This window comes from Kogia breviceps, chromosome 16, assembly GCF_026419965.1.
Source record: "Kogia breviceps isolate mKogBre1 chromosome 16, mKogBre1 haplotype 1, whole genome shotgun sequence".
Taxonomy (NCBI): domain Eukaryota; kingdom Metazoa; phylum Chordata; class Mammalia; order Artiodactyla; family Physeteridae; genus Kogia; species Kogia breviceps.
The window spans coordinates 2,805,876-2,827,680 of record NC_081325.1 but is presented as its reverse complement, the minus strand read 5'-3'; the positions used below and the strand labels follow the sequence as shown (position 1 = coordinate 2,827,680).

Below are 21,805 nucleotides of genomic sequence, written 5' to 3'. Positions count from 1 at the left end.
AGTCTCTGGACACACTTTCTGGCTGCATTTCATTAGTCAACAAACAGATCATTAGTCAACTACACAGCAAAGAAAAAGAAAAAGGCCTGGTGCAGCCAAGGTCCACCAATGGATGCTCAAATTAGTGGGAGAAACTTTGCAGGGAAGCAGGATATTTGCATAGCCTCAAAGTACCTCCCCCCAAATTGAACAGATGGCCACAAAGTCCTTGACATTCCTCCCTGCAGGGGGTAGAATTTAATTCGTTTCCCTTTGAATGTGGCTGGACTTGACGACTGTTTTCTAATGCATAGCACAGGGAAAGGGAAATTGTGACTTTACAGTGGAAACAGTACCTTAAGCAAGTGATGAAGGCTAATGTCAGTAGGCTTGTCAACATCACATCCACCGGCCATGATGAGAAAGGCACACATCTCTTTGCTTTTCTTCCCCAAATCCATAACCGCAGTCTAGTCATGGGAAAACATCAGACAAACCCAGATTGAAGGACATTCTGAAAAATACCTGACCAGTACTTTTTGAAAGTGTTTTTCCATGCAAAGCAAGGAAGACAGACTGGAAGAGACTCAGAAGATGTGGCGACTAAATGAAAAGTGGGATTCTGCGGCAGAGAAGGATATTCGTGGGAAAACCGGTAAAAATAAGCCTGTAGTTTAAAGTGTTGTATCCATGTTAATTTCTTAGTTTTGATAAATACATCATGGTTTTATAAGATGTTAGCGTTAGGGAGGCTGAGTGAAGGCTATATAGGAACTCTACTATCTTAAAAACTCTTCTGCAAACTTAAAATTGTTTCAAAACAAAAAGATTTAAAAAGAAAAGCGCAGAAAAGGCACCATAAACTGGAACCCATCTCTGCAGATGGATGGAGCGTTTCTGATGTTTAAGGGGTGGGTAGTGGAAATGTTACTTTTACATTCAGTAAAGTCAAGGTCTGGGGATAAGTTGGTCCTGTGAGATTGGGACCAATTCCTTAGCAACCAGGCAAGGACAGGGATTGAGGGAAGGCTCCCCCGAGGCAGGGATGGGCCAGGTCAGACGGAGGGGTGGGAGATGCCAGGGTGAGGGGAAGGGCCAGTTCTTTACATTTTCTGCAGAGCAATCCCTTACCAGATATATGATTTGCAAATGTTTCTCCCATTCCATTGGTTGCCTTTTCACTTTGCCTTTGCTCTTAAGTGATCATTTCTCTGGCTATAAAATGTAGGGATACTAATTACTTTCTCTCAGCACTGAGAACACCTCTTTGCTGTCTTCTGGCATCTGTTATCGCTGAGAGGAAGTCAGCTGCCAGTCTAGTTCCTGTTCCTTTGGTTACCAAAGGAAATTTGATGTCTATCTCTGGAATCTGAAAAATCCTAAAGATTTTTCTGTTTACTCTAAATGTTTATAATTTCACTACTCTGTGTCTAGGTTTTAAGGACTTATGTCTTTCTTCAGTTCTGGAATATTCTCATACTTAATCTTTTCAAAACTCATTTCTTTGACATTCCTCTCATCCTCTTCTTCTGGAACGCTTATCATAAATGTACGTTTAAGTCTGCCAGTATATTTTCCATGCTTTTCATATTTAAAAATTATTCTCTGTGTTGTGTTCTGGATGAATTAGAACCCTCTTCCAACTTGCTAAGTCCCTCTTCTCTAGTGTCCAGATTAGAATCTGTTTATTCAGAGTTTTAAATTTGGCAATATGTTAATATTCTGAAGATTTCTAAATGGTTACTTTTTTATCCACCTGTTCTTTTCCCAAGTTTTATTATTTTGTTTCAAAAATGTTTGTTCTTTTCAGATGGAAATTATGTTTTCATTTACCCCTTTGGGCATGCCATATATTATTTTTATTATTTTATTTTATTTTATTTACTTTCTGGCCACACCACACACCCAGGCTATGGCAGTGAAAAGTGCTGGATCCTAATCACTGGACCACTAGGGAACTCGTGCCATATACTGTTTCTAAAAGCCTTTGTAAGACTGCTTTATAAAATTATTTTCAGTGAATTCAAGTTCTTTTGGCCACACCACGTGGGCATGTGGGATCTTAGTTCCCTGACCAGCCCTCCTGCATCGGAAGTGCATAGTCTTAACCTCTGGACCACCAGGGAAGTCCCAAATTCAAGTTCTTATTGTTATATATATATATTTTCTGCGTTCTCTCTTACTATCAGATTTGTGTGTGTGTGTTGGAATTGTGGTTTAATTCTAAATTTATGAGTTTGTGGGTTTTTTTCTTCTTCACTCTCCGTATTCATAGCGACATGGCTTCCGTAAACCGTGTCTAATGGTTTCACAGCTACCTCGAGTTGCCCTTATTCCTCCCCAGACCTCAGCTCGGAGCTGGAACTTAAAATGGCGTTTTGGAGTTCCCGGGTGGCGGTGACAGAGTGGGGACTGTGCAGGCGCGTCCTCAGGGCAGCTGCGCGCTTCCGGGACGGGGAGCCGCCCTGTGCTCTCCAGGCTCTGTTGAAAGCCACGGTCCTGAAGGAAGAAGCTGTCCTACAAGGCGGTATGCGGGAGCCGCCTTGGCTGGGACACGATTTGTCCCCTTTACGGGAACTAGAACACCTGGCTTAGGGCCTGGCCAACAGGCGTTGTCCCCCTGCTTTCCTCACTAAAGAGGAGAACGCGGTACGGGGAGGTGAACGTCCACGCCCTGGGCAGGGATGAGTGCCTGCCCTTCCTGTGCTCCCTCCGCGGTAAGGCCCATCCCAGAGGCCAAGGTCACGGACTCACTCGACAGGGTCATGTCTCCCTTGAAATCTGCAAGCATCGAAACTTGAAGGTTCTTTAATGCTCACAGGCGTTAATGACTACAGCCGTTGTTACAGCCGTTGTTTACATTCGCCAAGTATAAAAAACTTCTGGAAATGTCAGTAGGTTTTGCCGGGCACGGAGAGGGTTCTTACCCGTTCACAATTCAACCTTTAATCTGAGTTTCAAATCAAACTGACACACTACACGGCTTCCATCCTAAATCACACGCACCTACGGTTTCCATCTCCGAAAACGGAGGGCTTCCGCCCGAAACACGAGCAAATTATTTCAAAGCGCGGGGGTCCCAAGAGGAGAGGCACGTGGGCCCCTGAGGCCACAGCTAGGGTGGGCGCGGTCGCTCCGCAGGAAGCCTCCCCCCGGAAGCCTCAGTCCGCCAGAGCCGCGCCACGCCCTCGCCGGCCGCCAGGAGGCGCTGCGCACCGCGCCTGCCCGCTCCCTCCGCTCACTTCCACCGCCCGCTACCCCGCCCCTTCCACCGCCCGCCCAGCAGGCCACGCCCGTTCGTGCCACGCCCGTTCGTGCCCCGCCCTCACGGCGCGGAGATCCCGCCCCCGGCGGCGGGCGACGCGGACGCAATGCGGGGCGGGGGCGGGGCCGGGCGCGACGTGGGGCCGGGAGGTGTCGGGGCGGAGGCGGAGGCGGGGGCGGGGCGCCGACCCGCGGGGAGTGCCCGAGTAGACGCCGCTGTAGCTGCCGCCGCCGTCGCCGCCGCCGGGGGTCTGGCGTGCCCCGCCACCCCAGGCAGCTGGGTGCCGAGGCCGCCGGCGGAACATGGCGCCCTGCACGTTCTGGCGCTGCTGCCAGCGCACGGTGGGCTGGGTGCCGGTGCTCTTCATCACCTTCGTGGTCGTGTGGTCCTACTACGCGTACGTGGTGGAGCTGTGCGTGTGTGAGTACCGGGCGGGGCGGGAGGAGGCCCCTCGGCGCGGCCTCCGGCGCCGGGCAGGCGCGCTCGGTGGGCAGGGCGCTCCCCCGCGCCCGCGTGTGTACGCCCGAGCCCGGCCGCGGGGCCCGGTTCAGCCCGTGTGTTTCGGGTCGGCTTCCAACCTCTTAGACACAATGTGCTTCTGAGGCGAGGGAGCGGCGGCCGCCGGGCCCGGCCTCTGTGTCCCGGCTGTTTGCGGAGTTGACGTTCCCTCCGCCTGGGTTCCGAGGGCGTTCTCCTCGGCCCTGGGCCCTGAGCGCGGGCGGAGGGTCGCCGCGGAGCGCCCACGCGGGGACCATGGTCCAGCCGCCGCTCGCCGGACCCGCCGGCCTCCTCCGCGTCGCTCGGCGTGTCTGTCGCTAGTGTCGGTCGGTGCTGGGAGCTCAGGACCAAGAGGCTCGGTGCTGTCGGTAAACCGGTCCCTTGGTCCCCCAGAATGATCTCGTCTGGGTCTACGCCGAGTCCGCAGTTTTCTGAAGGGCCCAGCAGTGTATACCTTAAGCGGAGAAAAGGCACAGGAGGTAGATGCTAATTGTCTGAATGGGAAGAAGTGGCACCACCCACTCTACTTGGAAGGGCAGAATCGGGACCCTCGGGTCAGGGCCCTGCGCTGGTGCAGCTCGCGAATAAGTACTTGGTTAAAACCGAGTTCTGCACGTGAAGGAGACTGCTTTGGCTCAGAAGTTTTGAGGGTATGTTTTTAAATGAAAATATCCACCTTTGAGAAAGTTATTTTGTACCTATAAAACATTTAATTTTCAGGGAAACTATCCCTGCAAGTAGGTCCAGAATAAATTAGTTGTGGAATACGTTTCCAAATAATAATGGAGTTCATCTGTTGCATATGACTGTTTAGTTTCATCCTTTTGGATACCAAAACGTTTGCCGAAAATGTTTGCATCAATTAAAATTGACCAGATTTAGGTATTTCTTAAAGCTACTTCCAGAAAGTGATCATGATCATGGGACTCTGAACAGCTTGTGATGATACTTTACCTTCTTTTTTTGACCACACCCCTCTGGCTTGCGGGATCTTAGTTCCACCACCAGGGATGGAAGCCGTGCCCCCTGAAGAGGAAGCCCGGAGTCCTAACCACTGGACTGCCAGGGAAGTCCCATACCTTATTTACTCCGAAGGGAATAAGATTTATTCCACCAGTCTTATTTAATTCTCTCAGAAGATTATGCCCTCCCTCTTCTAATTCCATAGTGGTTTTAAAGTAAAGGTTCTGAAGCTTTACTTGAAAATGTGCGTTTATGTTGAAACTGCACATTTAACATATAGATGGTTATCATACATATCAAGAGGTGACATCAAACACGAAGGGAGGGACTTCCCTGGCAGTCCAGTGGTTAAGACTTCGCCTTCCAATACAGGGGTTGCGGGTTCCATCCCTGGTCAGGTACCTGGGATTGGGATCCCACATGCCTTGCAGCCAAAAAACCGAAACAGAAGCAGTATCGTAACAAATTCAATAAAGACTTTAAAAATGGTCCACCCTGGTGGCGCAGTGGTTGGGAATCTGCCTGCCAATGCAGGAGACACAGGTTCGAGCCCTGGTCCAGAAAGATCCCACATGCTGCAGAGCAGCTAAGCCTGTGCCCACAACTGCTGAGCCTGTGCTCTAGAGCCCGCGAGCCACAACTACTGAGCCCATGTGCCACAACTACTGAAGCCTGTGCACCTAGAGCCCGTGCTCCGCAACAGGAGAAGCCACCACAATGAGAAGCCCGCGCACCGCAACGAAGAGTAGCCCTGCTCGCCACAAGTAGAGAAAGCCCGTGTGCAGCAACAAAGACCCAACAGAGCCAAAAATAAATTTAAAATAAGTAAATTCATTTAAAAAAAATGGTCCACATAAAAAAAAAGCTTAAAGAATAAAGAAGAAAACATGAAGGGAAAGGAGCGTGCACGTGCTAGTAGAGGGGGGAACATTCCATCGTTCTCCCCTTTACGCCTTTCATGCCTCTGAGCATAGGTGTCTCTACAGATGAAGGGCATGAGACTGGTCCTTTGGTTGGTCACATAGCTGTTGAGTGGCTACAGGGTTGAGACCCACATCGTTCCACTCTGCATATAACTTTTCGTGAGCCAAGAGGGTCACTGGAACTATCATTGTTCCGTCCATAGTGGGGAATTGGGGTGGAGCTAAGTGGTTGCCCTCTTAGGAGATCATTTAGGCTTTAGGCCCGTCATTTAGAGATCACACCCCCAGGATTTCATTAAGTTAAAACATTCTGCAACGGTTAAGGCCCAAATGCTTGGAAGAATTTTAAAATACTCAGTGGTGACAGGTCTTACATAGGGACTGTGTTTACTGCTTCTAAGTTACTAGACTTTAACTAGGGAGCGTTTGGGAGCTCTGCAGTGTCACTGGCCTACATGGTGGAGCATAAAAGCTCATTCACTCTCACATTAAAACTATCCTTGGGCTTCCCTGGTGGCGCAGTGGTTGAGAGTCCGCCTGCCGATGCAGGGGACATGGGTTCGTGCCCCGGTCCAGGAAGACCCCGCATGCCGTGGAGCGGCCGGGCCCGTGAGCCGTGGCCGCTGAGCCTGCGCGTCCGGAGCCTGTGCTCCGCAACGGGAGAGGCCACAACAGTGAGAGGCCCGCGTACCGCAAAAAAAAAAAAAAAAAAAAAGAAAAAAAAGATACTGAATAGAGTTCCCTGTGCTATACAGTAGGTCCTCGTTGATTATCTATTTTATATATAGTAGGATAGGATAGAACGGTAACCTCTGAATCTGTGTATCTAATAATTCCTATGTCTCCTGCATAGTTTTTTCAGATTTAGAAAGAGACAAGATAAATAGCTTAAACATCAACATTGAGCACACTGTCTTGACACAGTTGACTCCAATGTATTTTATTGATTTAAAAAGGAACCAGCTTTTGATTTCACTTATTTTTCTCTTGTTTTTCTGTTTTCTATTTCACTGATTTCTTGTCTGATATTATTTCCCTTTCTCTTTTACTTTGGGATTAACTTGCTCTTTTTCTAGTTTCTCAATATGCAAATTGAACTGATTGATTTGAGCCCTTTTTTAAGTGTTTCCTCCTATATATCTACCCCAAATACTGCTTTATTCACATCCCATGAATGTTGATGTATTGTATTTTCATTTAAATTCAATTAAAATTATTTTCTAATTTCATTTTTCATTTCACCTTTGACCCATAGGTTATTTTATAAGTATGCTATTTAGTTTGCAGTTACTAGGGGATTTTTCAGATCTCTTTTTGTTACTGATTTCAAATGTAATTCCGTGTGGTCAGAGAACATACCTTTATGACTTGTCCTTTAAAATGTATTCAGGCTTGTTTTATGGCCCAGAATGTGGTCTGTCTTTGAAGCCTTCCATGTGCATTTGAGAAAAATGTATTCTGTATTCAGCGGTGTATTTTGTTGTTAGTTGTTGGGTATTCTGTTACGTCATAATGCTCCATAAATGTCAGTTAAGGCAGGTTGGTTGATAGCGTTCGAATCTTCTGTGTTCTTGCTGATTTTCTATTTGTTTTATCAATTAATTACTTAGAGAAGTATAACAATAATTGGATTTGTCTCTTTCTCCTAGTAGATCTCTCAGCTTTTGCTTCATGTATTTTGCAGCTCTGTAATTAGGTACATAAAATGTTTAGGATTGTTGTGTCCTCTTCATGAATTGACCCTTTATCATTATGAAGTGACTTTCTTATCCCTGGTGATATTGTTTGCTCTGAAATCTACTTTGGCAGATATTAACATGTCCACTAATCTTTCTTTTGATTAGTATTAGCATGGTATGTCATTTTACTTTCACCTGTTTAATCTTTATATTTAAAATACATTTCTTGTAAGCAGCATATAGTTGGGTCTTGCTTTTTTAATCCAGTCTGAAAATATCTGCCCTTTCTTTTTTTTTTTTTTTTTTTTTTTTTTGCGGTACTAGGGCCTCTCACTGTTGTGGCCTCTCCCGGTGCGGAGCACAGGCTCCGGACGCGCAGGCTCAGCGGCCGTGGCTCACGGGCCCAGCCGCTCCGCGGCACGTGGGATCTTCCCGGACCGGAGCACGAACCCGCGTCCCCCGCATCGGCAGGCGGACTCTCAACCACTGCGCCACCAGAGAAGCCCTCTTTTTTTAAATTGAGCTTTAATTTACATGTAACATTCATTTCAGGTGTCCAGCATAATGAGTCAATATATGTATGTACTGCAAAGTGATCACCCAAGATAAGTTAGCATCCATCACCACACATAGTTACAAAGTTCTTTCCTTGTGATGCAAACTTTTAAAATTTACTCTCGTAGCAACTCTCAAATACATCGAGAGTCACCGTGCTGTACCATCTCTGCCTTTTAATTGACCTGTTTTGACCGTTTGCATTTAACGTGATTGTTGATGTGGGTAACTTTAAGTCTTATCATTTGCTTTTTAAAAAATCTGTCCTGTCCTTTTTTCCCTTTTCCTCCTCGTCCTGCCTTCTTTTGAATTAATCCATTTTCAAAAGATTTTAAATTATTTTGTATGATTCTGTTTTCTCTCCTTTGTTAGCTTGTTAGCTGTAACTCTATTCTTTTAGTGGTTGCTTTAAGGTTTATAGCATACATATTTAATTTATCATAATCTATCTTCCATTGATATACCAGTTCACATACAGTACCCTATAAAACCATTGTTCCATTTCTTCCCTCATAACCTTTATGCTGTTGTTGTCAGCATTTTATATGCTATGAAACTAACACTATATTGCTATTATTTTGTTTAGACAGTTTATTATCTTTTAACAATATTTAAATAAGTAAACAAATCTTATATGTTTACCTATGTTGTTATCATTTCTTCATTTTTCTTCATTCTTTTTTATAAATCCGTATTTCCAACTGGTGTCATTTTCTTCTGCCTGAGGGCTTTATTTAACATTTATTGTAATGCAGGTCAGTTGGTGATAAATTATTTCTGCTTGTGTATGTCTGTAAAAGTTTTTATTTTGCCCTTTTTTTTCAAAAAGCAACTTTATCGAGATAATTTACATACCATAAAATTTATTCATCTGTAGTGATTTTTAGAAAACCTAGCCAAGTTATGCAGTCATTAGGACCATCCATTTTTAGAACATTTTTTATCCCCCCAGTCAGATCCCTTGTGACCATTTGTGGGTAATTCCTGTTCCCATCCCCAGTCGCAGGCAGCGCTAATCAACGCGCTGTCTCTGCACGCCTTTTCTGGACAGCTCATACAAATGAAGTCAAACAGTAAGTGGTCTTTTGTGCCTGGTGTCTTTCACTTGTTTTTGAGGTTCATCTGTATTGTAGCATATATCAGTATTTCTCCCTTTATTCTCTACTTCACATTCTAATGTGTATTTTTCTGTTTCTAAAATGCAGTTTTATTTAAGAATATATTTCTAGTAAGCCTCCACAGATCACTTGTGCATTGAATTAGAATATAAATAAAAACCATACACTTTATTACGTTTAAGTATTTTAAAAAGCCTGCTTTTAAGATTTATAGTATGGATGGGTCCTGTTCATCTTTGTATCCACTAGAGAATCTAGTTACTAGTAGACTTTCAATAAATATGTGTTGAATCAAATGGAATCATACTCCTATAAACTCACTTGAATCATTTTTGAATATGTTGAACAAACATCCACAATAACAATTCAATTAGAATTACCAACATATATTTCAACATTCTTTGGGGTTAAAGGCTACATGATATCGTTTATTGGTTCTGCAGTCTCTGTTTTGGATTTTGAAACAATGATTCTTTGAAATTATGATGATACTGTTTTGAAAAAATCTGGCTCCCTAAATCTCATCCTCAATAGAGGACATAGGAATGACATGAATTAGAGTATTTTTTAAAACGTTTTAATTTTGTTATTTCATTTCTGTTTTTAGAGCTGGAGTGTAATACTTTTCTATATAACTTGCCTTTTGAAAGCTATTGTTAAAAAAAAAAAAGAAAGCTATAGTGTTCTGCAAACTTCATTATTTGCATTCTTCATTATCCTGGCCGCCTTCTTTTCTTTTTCTGAAGAACAATTTTTTTTTCCTTATGACTGCTAGTGATTTAATCTGTCCTGGTAGCATTTTCTGTTGATACTAGAAAGCAGACTGGTCTGAGAGAAGTCTATAGATAATACCCCAAAAAACCCAAGCCCAAACAAACAAAAAGAGCTTTTATATTTTCTTCCATATAAACTGAACCTTCTTTAGGCCTTTACTGGTTTCTTATAAGTCAAGGACTATGGAAGAGGTGCTGGACACCTTAGAAACAGGTTAGACTATTTGGAAGAACAACATTATGCCCTAGTCACATAGATAAAACTTTTTTTCTCTGCTGGTCACTTACACTTTGTGGCAAAGAAGACGTCGCATGCTAAACTCCAGCCTCTAGTGTCTGTTTACTTTACATCTCTGCTCATATATCTTAGAGGCATCTCAGACTTATTGTCCAAAACAAAACTCTTTTGAGTTTATTTTCTCTCTGCTGAACTGCTCCTCCTATCCTAGCTCAGTAAATGGCAGTTTCATCCTTTCAGTTCCCTGGTTGAAAAGTCATTTAACATCCCATCAATCAGCAAATCCTGTCATTTAATGTGTACCCAAATCCAGTTGCTTCTCACCACCGCCATTGCAGCTATATTTCTTCAAGCCACCGTGATCTCTGTCGTGTGTAGTAGATTGAAAAACATGGCCACAATAATTTGTACTTCCTCCCAAGAGGTGGAGTCTGTTTACCCACCCAGTGAATCTGGGCTGGCCTTGTACTTGTTTTGACTAATAGAACGTGGTGGGAGTGATGTGTGGGATCTGGAGCCTAGGTTCAAAACAGCGTATGCCTCTTTCATGTTAACTCTTCTGGAACGTTCTGGTCGCCGTTCAGGCTAGACCATATGGAGAGAGAGGCCAAGGCAAGGTGAGTTAAGCACCAGAGTGCCTGATGTGTGGATGAGCTCCTGCCCCAGTCTAGCTGCCTGTTGACCGCAGCTGGTAGCAAAACAGCCCAGCTGATCACAGCCTGACCTGCTGATCCACACGGCTGTAGGAAACAATAAATGGTGGTTGTTTAAAGTCACTAAGGTTGGGGGATTCCCCTGGTGGCCCAGTGGTTAAGACCCCACACTTCTACCGCAGGGGGTATGGGTTCAGCCCCTGGTGGGGGAGCTACGATCCTGCGTGCTGTGCTGTGCTGTGCGGCCAGAGAAAAGGCCATAATGAAGTCACTGAGTTTGAGGTGGTTTGTTACGCCACATTATCACTTGTATTATTGTAGCACCCTTATGTCTTGTCTCTTCCTCCTCATTTCACCCCGATCTTCCCACCTGTACCCTGTCTTTCACAAAGCAGCCAGAATGATCCCTTTGAAACTAATACCGGATTTGTCACTCCTCTAACGAAAACCTCGGCTGGCCTCCCCTCTTGTTCAGTGGAGCTCCTCACGTCCTTACCATGGCCTCCTCCCCTCATTCCTTCTCTGACGTGATTTCCTTTCCACTCTTCTAGTTGTTCTGCAGCTGCCACACTGGCCTCCTTGCTGTACCCTTTTACTTGTTGAGTGATCTTAATAACTTATTTAGCCTCTCTGAATTTGTCCCTATGGTATAAAACGGGGTAATGCCTGTCTTACGGAATCGTGTAACGTTCTTAGCAGGGTAGGCTTTCAACTGTTACTGGGGGTGGGGAGAAATGTAAATGCCGCGAGCATGCTTTTTCTTGCCTGCCCTTTTTCGGTAGGAAGTGTTTTTGTTTTTTAGTTCTTAGAGCTGCGTTCCCCCCATGCCCACACACGGTCTTGAGTGAGTGAAGGAGCACAGTCTCGCACCTTTTAAAAACCCGGCTGCATTTGAAGATCGTATTGTCAAAGTGGGTTCCTGTTTTGCTATGAGCTTGTGGCAGTGTCAGTAGTGTGCATGTGGGAGACCTGTTGTCAAAGGGGGGAGCCCGCCGCACCATCATCCTGTGGGGCTGTAAGGAGATTAGTGCCTGCGACTATTGCTGGGAGCAGATAAGCTACACAGCTTGACCGACTGCTGAAAGATGCAGCACTTCTTCTTGGGCAGATGGGCACCTACCCTTAAATATAACTGCAGTAGTCACAAAGAAGGGGGATTATGGTTTTATGAAGAATAGATTTCTCTAAGACAGAGATCCATAAGTCTTGATGATAAAGATTTTTTTAAATTGTTTTTAAAACATTTCTATTCTCTGTGTTCTTTCCCTCTTCCCGGTGCTGCGTTATACTCACTACCGTGAACTTTGGCCCACCCCATTGGAATCGTAGGAGGAACAGTTATTATTAACATACTAATTGAACAAGCATGAGCTTATTAAATGTGAAGTCTTCAGGGAAGCCTTTTCAACTAATTGCATGGAAAGGATATCATCAGCACCTGAAGGAAATAATGCCAGTACACCAAAATGTTACCAGTGTGTGTCACTGGTGTGAGCATTAAGGAAGGAGGTGTGGCGTCGTGGCTGGGGCGCACGTCACGTACGCATGTGCCCCGGCCTCCTAACAGTCCGCTCTTCCCCCGCCCTCCACAGAGCCAGAGTGGATCTTCTGAAGCCCAGGTCAAGGTCCTCAGTCCTCTGCGTGCTCCCGTGGCTTCCTCCTTCGCTCTTAACGAAATCCAGAGCTCTTGCCGTAGCCTGTGAGGCCCTTAGTGCCTCGGCCCGCCCCTGCTTCTGACTCACCTCTTCCTTCACTCCTTCTGCTTCAGCCAGCCAGCCCTCCTTGCGTCTCTCAGGCCTTGCTTGGTCCCACCTGGGAACCTTTGTACTTACTCTTGCTTCTGCCTGGAACGCTTTCCTCCCGGATTTCCGCAAGCCTAGCTCTCTCACTTCATCTCGGTTTCTGTTGACGTATTCCCCCATCAGAGAGGCTTTCCTGACTGTGTAAAATCAGTACTTCCTCTTTCACTTTCTCCTTACCCGGCTTTGTGCTTCCCCACAGCACTTACTAATTCTTGACATGTACTTGTTTGTGTTTCTCTCCTGGTAAGTGTGTTCACTGCTTTATTTCCAGAACCTGAAACACGTGCTGTGTAACATGTACTCAGTAGATTCATTGAATGAGTGAGTTAATTGTGTTTCTGCCACTTCCCGTCCTAGTACAAGAGGGAGAATTGGAATGTATTCACGTAGTAGATAACCCACAGTTTCAAAAATAGATACTCTCCTGACCTTAAAAACATCTCTATGTTTATTTCAACCTAAATAAAATGTGAATTTTGTTTAAGGAAAAAAAATCTCTATGTTATTTTAGTAATGTAACAAACCTGGAACGTTTACAGTGTTCCAGGTACTGTACTTGACACTGTGAATTCAAAAATGTATAAATGCACATTGTCAGATTCATTTGGACTTTACATAGTAGTCTCTATCGGTATTTTCACAGTGCTCATTTGCACATTACACATTTTAAGAAGCCCTGCTGTAACTAAGTATGTAACTTTGTTTAATCCAGTATTTTTCTAAATTCTTTTTTGCCATAGAATTCTTTTTTCATGAAACATCTATTTAAATCCTTTTAGACTTAGACAGTTGTTGACCTTCGGGAACAAATCTCCATTAGTGGTGTTGGGGGTGGTAAGCGATCAGAACTGAAGGGACTTGTGCCTCTGAAGGAAGTGGTGTTAGCAGTGGATGTAAAGGGTAATAACTAATTCCTTCTACTTTTGTTACTTAATTCATCATATTAATGCATTTAGGAAGAAAAATCATTATTTCTATAGATGCCAAAAAGATATTTGAAAAATCCAACATCCATACCCAATTAAAAGCATAATAAAATACGAGTAAACGGACACCTTTCAGACAAAATTGCACACACACCAAATACTTAATTTCCACTAAAACCAGAAGTAAATACGTATCACTATGTCCATTGCTATGTATTGAATAACATTGTATTGACAAAACCACTTACCACATTCAATCAAGAGAGAATAATTAGAAGCATAAGACATTGGAAAGGAAGAGGGAAAGCTATTTCTACATGCAGATGATGTGATAGTATATGTTGAAAAGCCAAGAGAGTCAATAACAACAGAACACCTAAACAAAAGGAATTGAGTAAAATGGCAGGATGTAGAGTTAGCAAACAAAACCCAATACTTTCTATATGTACACAATAAAGAAAATAATGAATAATTGAAAATATGGTAGAAGTCAAGTCTCCATTTCCAATAACATCAAAAAGATAAAATACTTAATAAACTCAAGAAAAATGCCAGGTCTATAGGGGGAAAACATTTCTGAAAAACATAGAAGTAGACTTGAACAAATGGAAAGACATTACGTATTTCATGTGCATGAATAGAAAAACTCAGCATTACGAAGACTTCAGTTCTCCCCAAGTTAATGCATAAATCCAGTCCCAGTAAATGGTTTTTTGTTTTGTTTTGTTTCTTCTGGCACTAGACAAGTTGATCCTAAAGGTCACATGGAAAAATAAACAAGAAAGAGCAACCAAGAAATCTCTGAAAGAATGATAAAGAGTGCAGAACCCCACCTGATTTTAAACCACAAATCTCTATAATTAAAACTGAAAGCAGGGGGTGTAAATAAGAATGCTCTCTACTTTTTGTTCAGTTTTGCTATGATCCTAAAACTGCTCTAAAAAATAAAATCTGTTATAAAAATTGTGTACCAATTGTATGGTATGATGTGTGGACAGACATATTGGCCAATGGAATAGAATAGAATGTCCAGAAATAGACAGTAAATATAGAAATTTAGAATAAAGTAGCACCTCAAGTCACAGAGGAGAAGGTGGGACAACTGGATAGATATTTGATAAGAGATAAAATTGGGTCCATATCTCACACTGTATTCCAACATAAACTACAAATGGATAAAATATTTTCTTTCTTATATTTTACACTTTTTATTTTAAAATAATTTTAGACTTGTGAAAAGTAGTACAAAGAATTTTCATATATCCTTCACCCAGATTCCCTAAAGGTTATCATTTGGTACATGCTTTATCATTTATTCATTCTGTCTCTGAAATATTTGAGAGTAAGTTGCAGACCTTATGTCCCTTTACCTGTAAATACGTCAGTGTTTGTTCTAAAAACAAGAGTGTCTTAGTCTGTTCAGGTTCTTTAACAGAATGCCATAGACTTACGGTGGAGGCTTATAAACAGTAGAAATTTATTTCTCACTTAGGGAGACTGGAAGTCTAAGATCAAGGTGCCAGCAGGGGTCTGGTGAGGGCTCACTTCTTGGTTCATAGATGGCCATCTTGTCACTGTATTGTCACCTGATGGAAGGAGTGAGGGATCTCTTTCTTACTAGGGCACTAATCCCATTCATGAGAGCCTTACTCTCATGATGTAATCACTTCCCAAAGGCCCCACCTTCAAATACTATCACACTGGGCCTTAGGATTTAACATGAATTTGGGGGGAACACAAACATTCAGTCTCTAGCAGAGAACATTCTCTTATGTAATCAGAGTACAGATATCAAGATCAGGAAATTAGCATGATAAAATGCTGCTCTCTAATCTGTAAGCCTTACTGGGGCTTCTCCAGTTGTCCCACTAAACCGTTGTTCTGCTCCACAGGCCAGGCCAGGCTCACACATTGCAGTTAGCTGTCAGGTCTCTCTAGTGTCCTTTGATCTGGAAGAGCTCCTCAGTCTTGTTTTGTGTTTCATGGCCGTGACATTTTTGAAGAGTACAGGCTTCTTGTGTAGAATGTCCCTCAAATTAGATATGTCTGATGTTTCCTCATGCATACATTTTATAGCATGAATACCACAAAAGTAATGCTGTGTCATTGATTGTACTGTCTTGGGAACTGTTTACTTTGGTCACCACGTAAGCTGGTATCTGCCAAGCTTCTCTATTCTGTAAAGGTAGTTTTCCTTGTAATTAATAAGTATTCTGGCATACCCAGACAACCCGCACATATCCCTCTTTGAGGAAGGACTTGCCCAGTTGTGGCCCGTGCAGTCAGCAGACAGCTTCCAGCAGTCAGCTCTCAGCCTGTTCAGTGTGACTCAGCTCACCCAAGGTCACACCCTTCCTGGGCGGTGGCCTCCAGTGCTGCGTGAGAAGGGGTGGACTTCTTCAGAGCTCCCTGCCTGTGGCCAAAGCTTGGATAGGCCTGCACTATAGTGAGATGTCTACCTCTGCCCAATTCTGCTTCCCCCACTTCCTTTCACATGTGTTGATCCCTAGTGAGTATCTTGCACCCCACACTGTCTCAGCACCTGATTCCAGAGAACCCAACCTGAGACAAGTATCTTTGTGGGAAAATCTGTTCATGATTACTTGCACTTACTCTTTTTTAGCATCTGTTGAGGACTCTTGCTTGAAACAATTACTGTGCTGGTTGCCAAATGGTGATTTTTTTAAAATTCTATGATTTCTTCTACTTTTTTTTTGCGGTACGCGGACCTCTCACTGCCGTGGCCTCTCCCATTGCGGGGCACAGGCTCTGGACGCACACGCCCAGCGGCCATGGCTCACGGGCCCAGCCGCTCCACGGCACGTGGGATCTTCCCGGACCGGGGCACGAACCCTCGTCCCCCGCATTGGCAGGCAGACTCTCAACCACTGCGCCACCAGGGAAGCTCCTCTTCTACATTTAATAATTAGAATTAAACTGAAAGGAAGAGCTTTCCCTCCTCTCCATTTATTTATTTATTCATTCATTTACATCGTCGTGCTCTCATGGATTCTTATTTTATGGGTTATAACATATTTATTTTTAATAAATTTATTATTTATTTATTTATTTATTTATGTTTGGCTGCATTGGGTCTTTGTAGCTGCATGCGGGCTTTCTCTAGTTACAGCGAGCAGGGGCTACTCTTCATTGCAGTGTGCGGGCTTCTCATTGAGGTGGCTTCTCTTGTTGAGGAGCACGGGCTCTAGGTGTGCGGGCTTCAGTAGTTGTGGCTCACGGGCTCTAGAGCGCAGGCTCAGTAGTTGTGGCACATGGGCTCAGTAGCTGTGGCTTGCGGGCTCTAGAGCACAGGCTCAGTAGTTGTGGTGCACGGGCTTAGTTGCTCCGCGGCATTTGGGATCTTCCCAGACCAGGGTTCGAACCCGTGTCCCCTGCATTGGCAGGCCGATTCTTAACCACTGCGCCACCAGGGAAATCCCTGTATCGTTTATTTTGTTGCTCAAATTGTCCCAGATTTAGCCAGTAGGAACCCTTTCAGTTTGGTTTGTGTCCTTTTGACATGTCACCATCATTTTTCTTCCTTATCTTCCTTATCTTCAGGTGCCAGGAGATTTTTTTTTGGCTTATCTGATACTTTTCCTACCCCTGGAATCTGCCATTTCAAAATGGACCAAATCTGAATATAAAAAATAAGAACCTTCCACCACTAGGAGAAAACACAGCTGGACGATCTTACAACCAGGGAGTGAGGAAAGCCTGATTAAAAAAAAAAAAAATGGGGCTTCCCTGGTGGCGCAGTGGTTGAGAGTCCGCCTGCCGATGCAGGGGACACGGGTTTGTGCCCCGATCCGGGAGGATCCCACGTGCTGTGGAGCGGCTGGGCCCGTGGCCCATGGCCGCCGAGCCTGCGCGTCCGGAGCCTGTGCTCTGCGACGGGAGAGGCCACAGCAGTGAGAGGCCCGCGTACAGAGAAAAAAAAAAAAAGGATGTGATGTAGACAGTTCATAGGGTAAAAAAACAAAAATGGCTTATAAACATATGAGAAGATTCTTACCCTAATTTATTTAATGCAAAGTAAAATTACCCTGTATTATCAGAAGTCTGAAAATATTTTATTGTAGAGAAATACGCAGCCTCATGCATTGCTTGTAGGGGTATCAAAATGGTACAACCCCTATAATTGAGTTTGGGGAAAGCAGACAGATTTACTTTCAGTCCAGTAATCCCATTGCTAGAAATCTACATTGAAGATAAACTTGCACAAGTAAACAACACATGGATAGGGTTATTCATTGCTGCACTGTTTGTAACAGCAGAAGATTGGAGACAACCCAGATGGCTATCAATAGAGGCCTGGTTGTATAACTGGGACACCCACACGGTGGAATACCATGCAGTGCTTTAAAAGGGAAACAATGGTTGTCTCTGTGTAGTGATTTCTAGGGTATACGTGAAAAAAGCAAGGTGTAGACCAAGATATATAAAGGAAGAAATTAGAAATACATACCTACTTGCTTATTTTGCTAAAAGAAATAGTGGAAGGATAAAACAAACACTAATAAAAATGATTATCTGGGGTGAGGGTGTGAGGAATGAAAGCCAGGCCTTTCTGAGTACCTTTTTACATAGTTTTAACTTTTAAACATTTTTATTTGTTACATATCCAAAATAAAAATAAAACAAAGAGGGGTAAAAGCAAACTGTAAAATTTGAAATGATGAAACAAACTTAATTTTATGAAGTTGGTACTATAACTACACAGAGGAAAGAATTATTTCAAGTGAGTTTTGAAAGTAACACAGGACTCCTTAGTTGGATGTAGTTTAAAGCCAAAACAGAATAAAACAAAAAAACTGCAAAGAAATCTTAAACTAGTATGTAGTTTTTAAACTGTTTTATGTATGTTTTAGTTTAAACTGAATAAATAAGTAAATTACTTAGGAACTAAGATTTTCATTGTGAAAGTAAATATAATGCCAAGAAATTAGGGAAAAAACTCTGTCATGTTCTATTTGAATTGGAAATATCAGTGTGAATATAAATATCAATGTATAATACTTTTGTAAACCAAAGGGCCTAAAAGCAGTGAAACTCCAGTAGCTGGGAGCACCGTGAGAATTCAAAGCTTTGTTTCTAAATATCATTACAAGGAACCAGTGACCCTTGAAGAAGTGGCTAGTGTCAGGTCCAGGGGAGGAAAATATAAAATGAGCCTGGGACATCTGGTTCTGTGCAAGGGAGTGCTCAGAGACTAATGGGATGCTCAGGACGCTACAGGAGTCACAGCTGGACGCGGCATTAGCCAAGTGAGACAGTTCGAACGTAAAAATAACAAGTGTACTTGATGACACATCGAGTAAACAAAATCCAGACGTTTCTGTATTGATATTCCAGAAGACAAAAACTAAATTTATTTGCTAACAATGGAGGTGAATTTTTTAAATTAATTAATCAATTTATTCATTTATTTATTTTTGGCTGCGTTGGGTCCTCGTTGCTGCGCGCAGGCTTTCTCTAGTTGCGACGAGCTGGGGCTACTCTTCGTTGCAGAGCGTGGGCTTCTCATTGCGGTGGCTTCTCTTGTTGCAGAACATGGGCTGTAGGCACAGGCTTCAGTAGTTGTGGCACACGGGCTCAGTGGTTGTGGCTCACAGGCTCTAGAGCACAGGCTTAGTAGTTGTGGCGCATGGGTTTAGTTGCTCCGCGGCATGTGGGATCTTTCCATACCAGTGCTTGAACCCGTGTCCCCTGCATTGGCAGGTGGACCCTGAACCACTGCACCACCAGGGATGTCCTGGAGATAAATATTATACCAAAATCTTATTCTGAAAATGGGTAATTAAAAGGAAATAATTATATTTTTGTACTGCCTTTTTAGAATGACTCTAGTTCATCTCCAGTGAGGGAAAAAGCTCTTTACAGAAGACCAGCTTAAAACTATGGAAGTAAATAATAGAGGGCTTTTAATGGTGATTTTCTCATTCTACGAAATAATAGATTCAGGCAATGCATATCAGTGGATGCTAAAACCGTTAGGGGAAGAAGATATTCACGTACCCTTAACGTTTTACTCCACAAAAGATTTCATGATTGTCAAAGTGAAAAATGGACCTTTACAAAGGAGACGTTTGATGGTCACTACCTTACCAAATGGCCCAAACGTAGCATCACTGATAGTGGCAAACTTAAATAATGTGTCTCCTGAGTGTCTCCTTAAATACTATACAGTACCCAGATGAGTATTCTTGTCCGTCCTCTTCGCCCTGCTCCCTCAAATTATACTCAAGCCATTAGACTTTGAATGGAATGGTAGGAGGAGGAGGAGGTTGGGGTAGATGAAGAAGTGAAGGACACCAAAAAGAAACAAGTTCAGAATATAGCACATTTCACAAGACATCTGGCCTCCTCTCTTCGAAAAGTCACTGTCTTTGGGGATTCTGGGAAGATGAGGGTAACGGTTTATTAGTTTTGAGTCTCCCCCAAATCACTGCATATAAATAGAACAACTTGAATTGTATCTACAGCAAAACCACTTTGCTAGAGAATGAGGATGAGCTTTAGACAAGCCAAATGACTACAGAGACAGCAACTTAAACTATGATATGAACATTAAATATGTGTGTATGTTCTTATAGACCTAAGTGAGGAGGGTTATAAGGAAGATAAAAATATAATTTGTAATGGTTATTTGCTCTCATGAAGTATATATGGTACAGCTATGAGAGAACGTAGAGCACATATGCAACAAGTTATTTAAACCTTCCAGTAATCATATTACTGGCAGTACTAATGGTATCATTGATTGAAATAATATCAGGCATCTTATCTGACCACAGTACTATGAGACTAGAAATCAACTACAAGAAAAAAACTTCAAAAACACAAACAAGTGGAGGCTAGAAAATATGCTACGAAACAACCAATGGATCACTGAAGAAATAAAAAAAAAAATATGGAGACAAATGAAAACAAGAATACAGCGATCCAAAATCTATGGGATGCAGCAACAGCAGTTGTAAGGGAGAAGTTTATAGTGATAAAAGCCTACCTCAGGAAACAGGAAAAATCCCAAATAAGCAACTTAACCTTATGAGAGAGGATGAGAAAAACAAGAACAAAACCCAAAGTTAGTAGAAAGAAAGAAGTAAAAAATCAGAGCAGAAATAAATGAATTAGAGACTTAAGAAAATAGAACAGATCAATGAAACAAAGAGCTGGTTCTTTGAAAATATTTTTTTAAATTGATAAACCTTTAGCCAGACTCATAAGAAAAAAAGAGAGGGCCTGAATCAATAAAATCAGAAATTAAACAAAGTTAAAACTGACACCACAGAAATACAAGAGATCATAGCAGATTATTACGAACGGCAATATGCCAATAAAGTGGATAACCTAGAAGAAGTAGACAGATTACTAGAAGTGTACAATCTCCCAAGGCTGAACCAAGAAGAAATGGAAAATATGAACAGGCCAATTACCAGTAATGAAATTGAATCAGTAATAAAAGAAATCCCCAACAAACAACATCCATGACCAGATGGCCTCACAGGTGAATTCTACCAAATTTGAGAAGACTTAATACCTGTCCTTCTCAAACTGTTCTAAAAAACTGCAGAGGATGGAGTGCTTCTGAACTCATTCTATGAGGCCAGTATCACCCTGATACCAAAACCAGACAAAGATATCACAAAAAAAGGAAAATCACAGGCCAGTATTGCTGATGGACATATTTGCAAAAATCCTCAACAAAATATTAGCAAGTCAAATTCAACAATGCATTAAAAGGATCATTTACCATGATCAGGTGGGATTTATTCCAGTGATGCAAGGATAGATCAGTATCCACAAATCAATCAGTGTGATACATGATATTAACAAATTGAAGAATAAAAACTATATAATCATCTCAACAGATGCAGAAAAAGCTTTTGACAAAATTCAACATCCAGGGCTTCCCTGGTGGCGCAGTGGTTGAGAATCCACCTGCCAATGCAGGGAACACGGATTCGTGCCCCGCTGTTGGAAGATCCCACATGCCATGGAGCGGCTGGGCCCGTGAGCCATGGCCACTGAGCCTGCATGTCCGGAGCCTGTGCTCCACGACGGGAGAGGCCACAACAGTGAGAAGCCCGCGTACCACAAAAAAAAAAAAAAAAAAATCAACATCCATTTATGATAAAAACTCTCCAGAAAGTGGGTATAGAGGGAACATATCTCAACATAATAAAGGCCATATATGATAATCCCACAGCTAATATCATACACAACAATGAAAAGCTGAAATCATTCCTCTAAGGTCAGGAACAAGACAAGAATGCCACTCTCACCATTTTTATTAAACATAGTATAGGAAGTTCTAGCCACAGCAGTCAGAGAAGAAAAAGAAATAAAAGGCACTCAAATTGGAAAGTAAGAGTAAAACTCACTGTTTTCAGACTGCATGGTACTATACATAGAAAATCCTAAAGACCC

General features: G+C 42.8%; 1 protein-coding gene across 5 annotated transcripts in view; it reads left to right on the top strand.

Moving 5' to 3' along the window:
• Window positions 1–3,409: 3,409 nt before the first annotated feature.
• Window positions 3,410–21,805, top strand: part of ZDHHC20 (zinc finger DHHC-type palmitoyltransferase 20) — a 73,169-nt gene continuing 54,773 nt past the window's right edge. For 4 of the 5 annotated variants that reach the window (XR_010837173.1, XR_010837172.1, XM_059041485.2 and 1 more), the window contains exon 1: window positions 3,410–3,664. Coding sequence is in view for 3 of the 5 variants with exons in the window: in XM_059041485.2 (XP_058897468.1) it covers window positions 3,547–3,664 (118 nt within the window). In the remaining 2 variants the exon portion in view is untranslated. Of the gene's footprint in view, window positions 3,665–8,900; window positions 8,936–21,805 lie in introns of those variants that run through there. The other variant, XM_067016426.1, reaches the window with a different exon arrangement.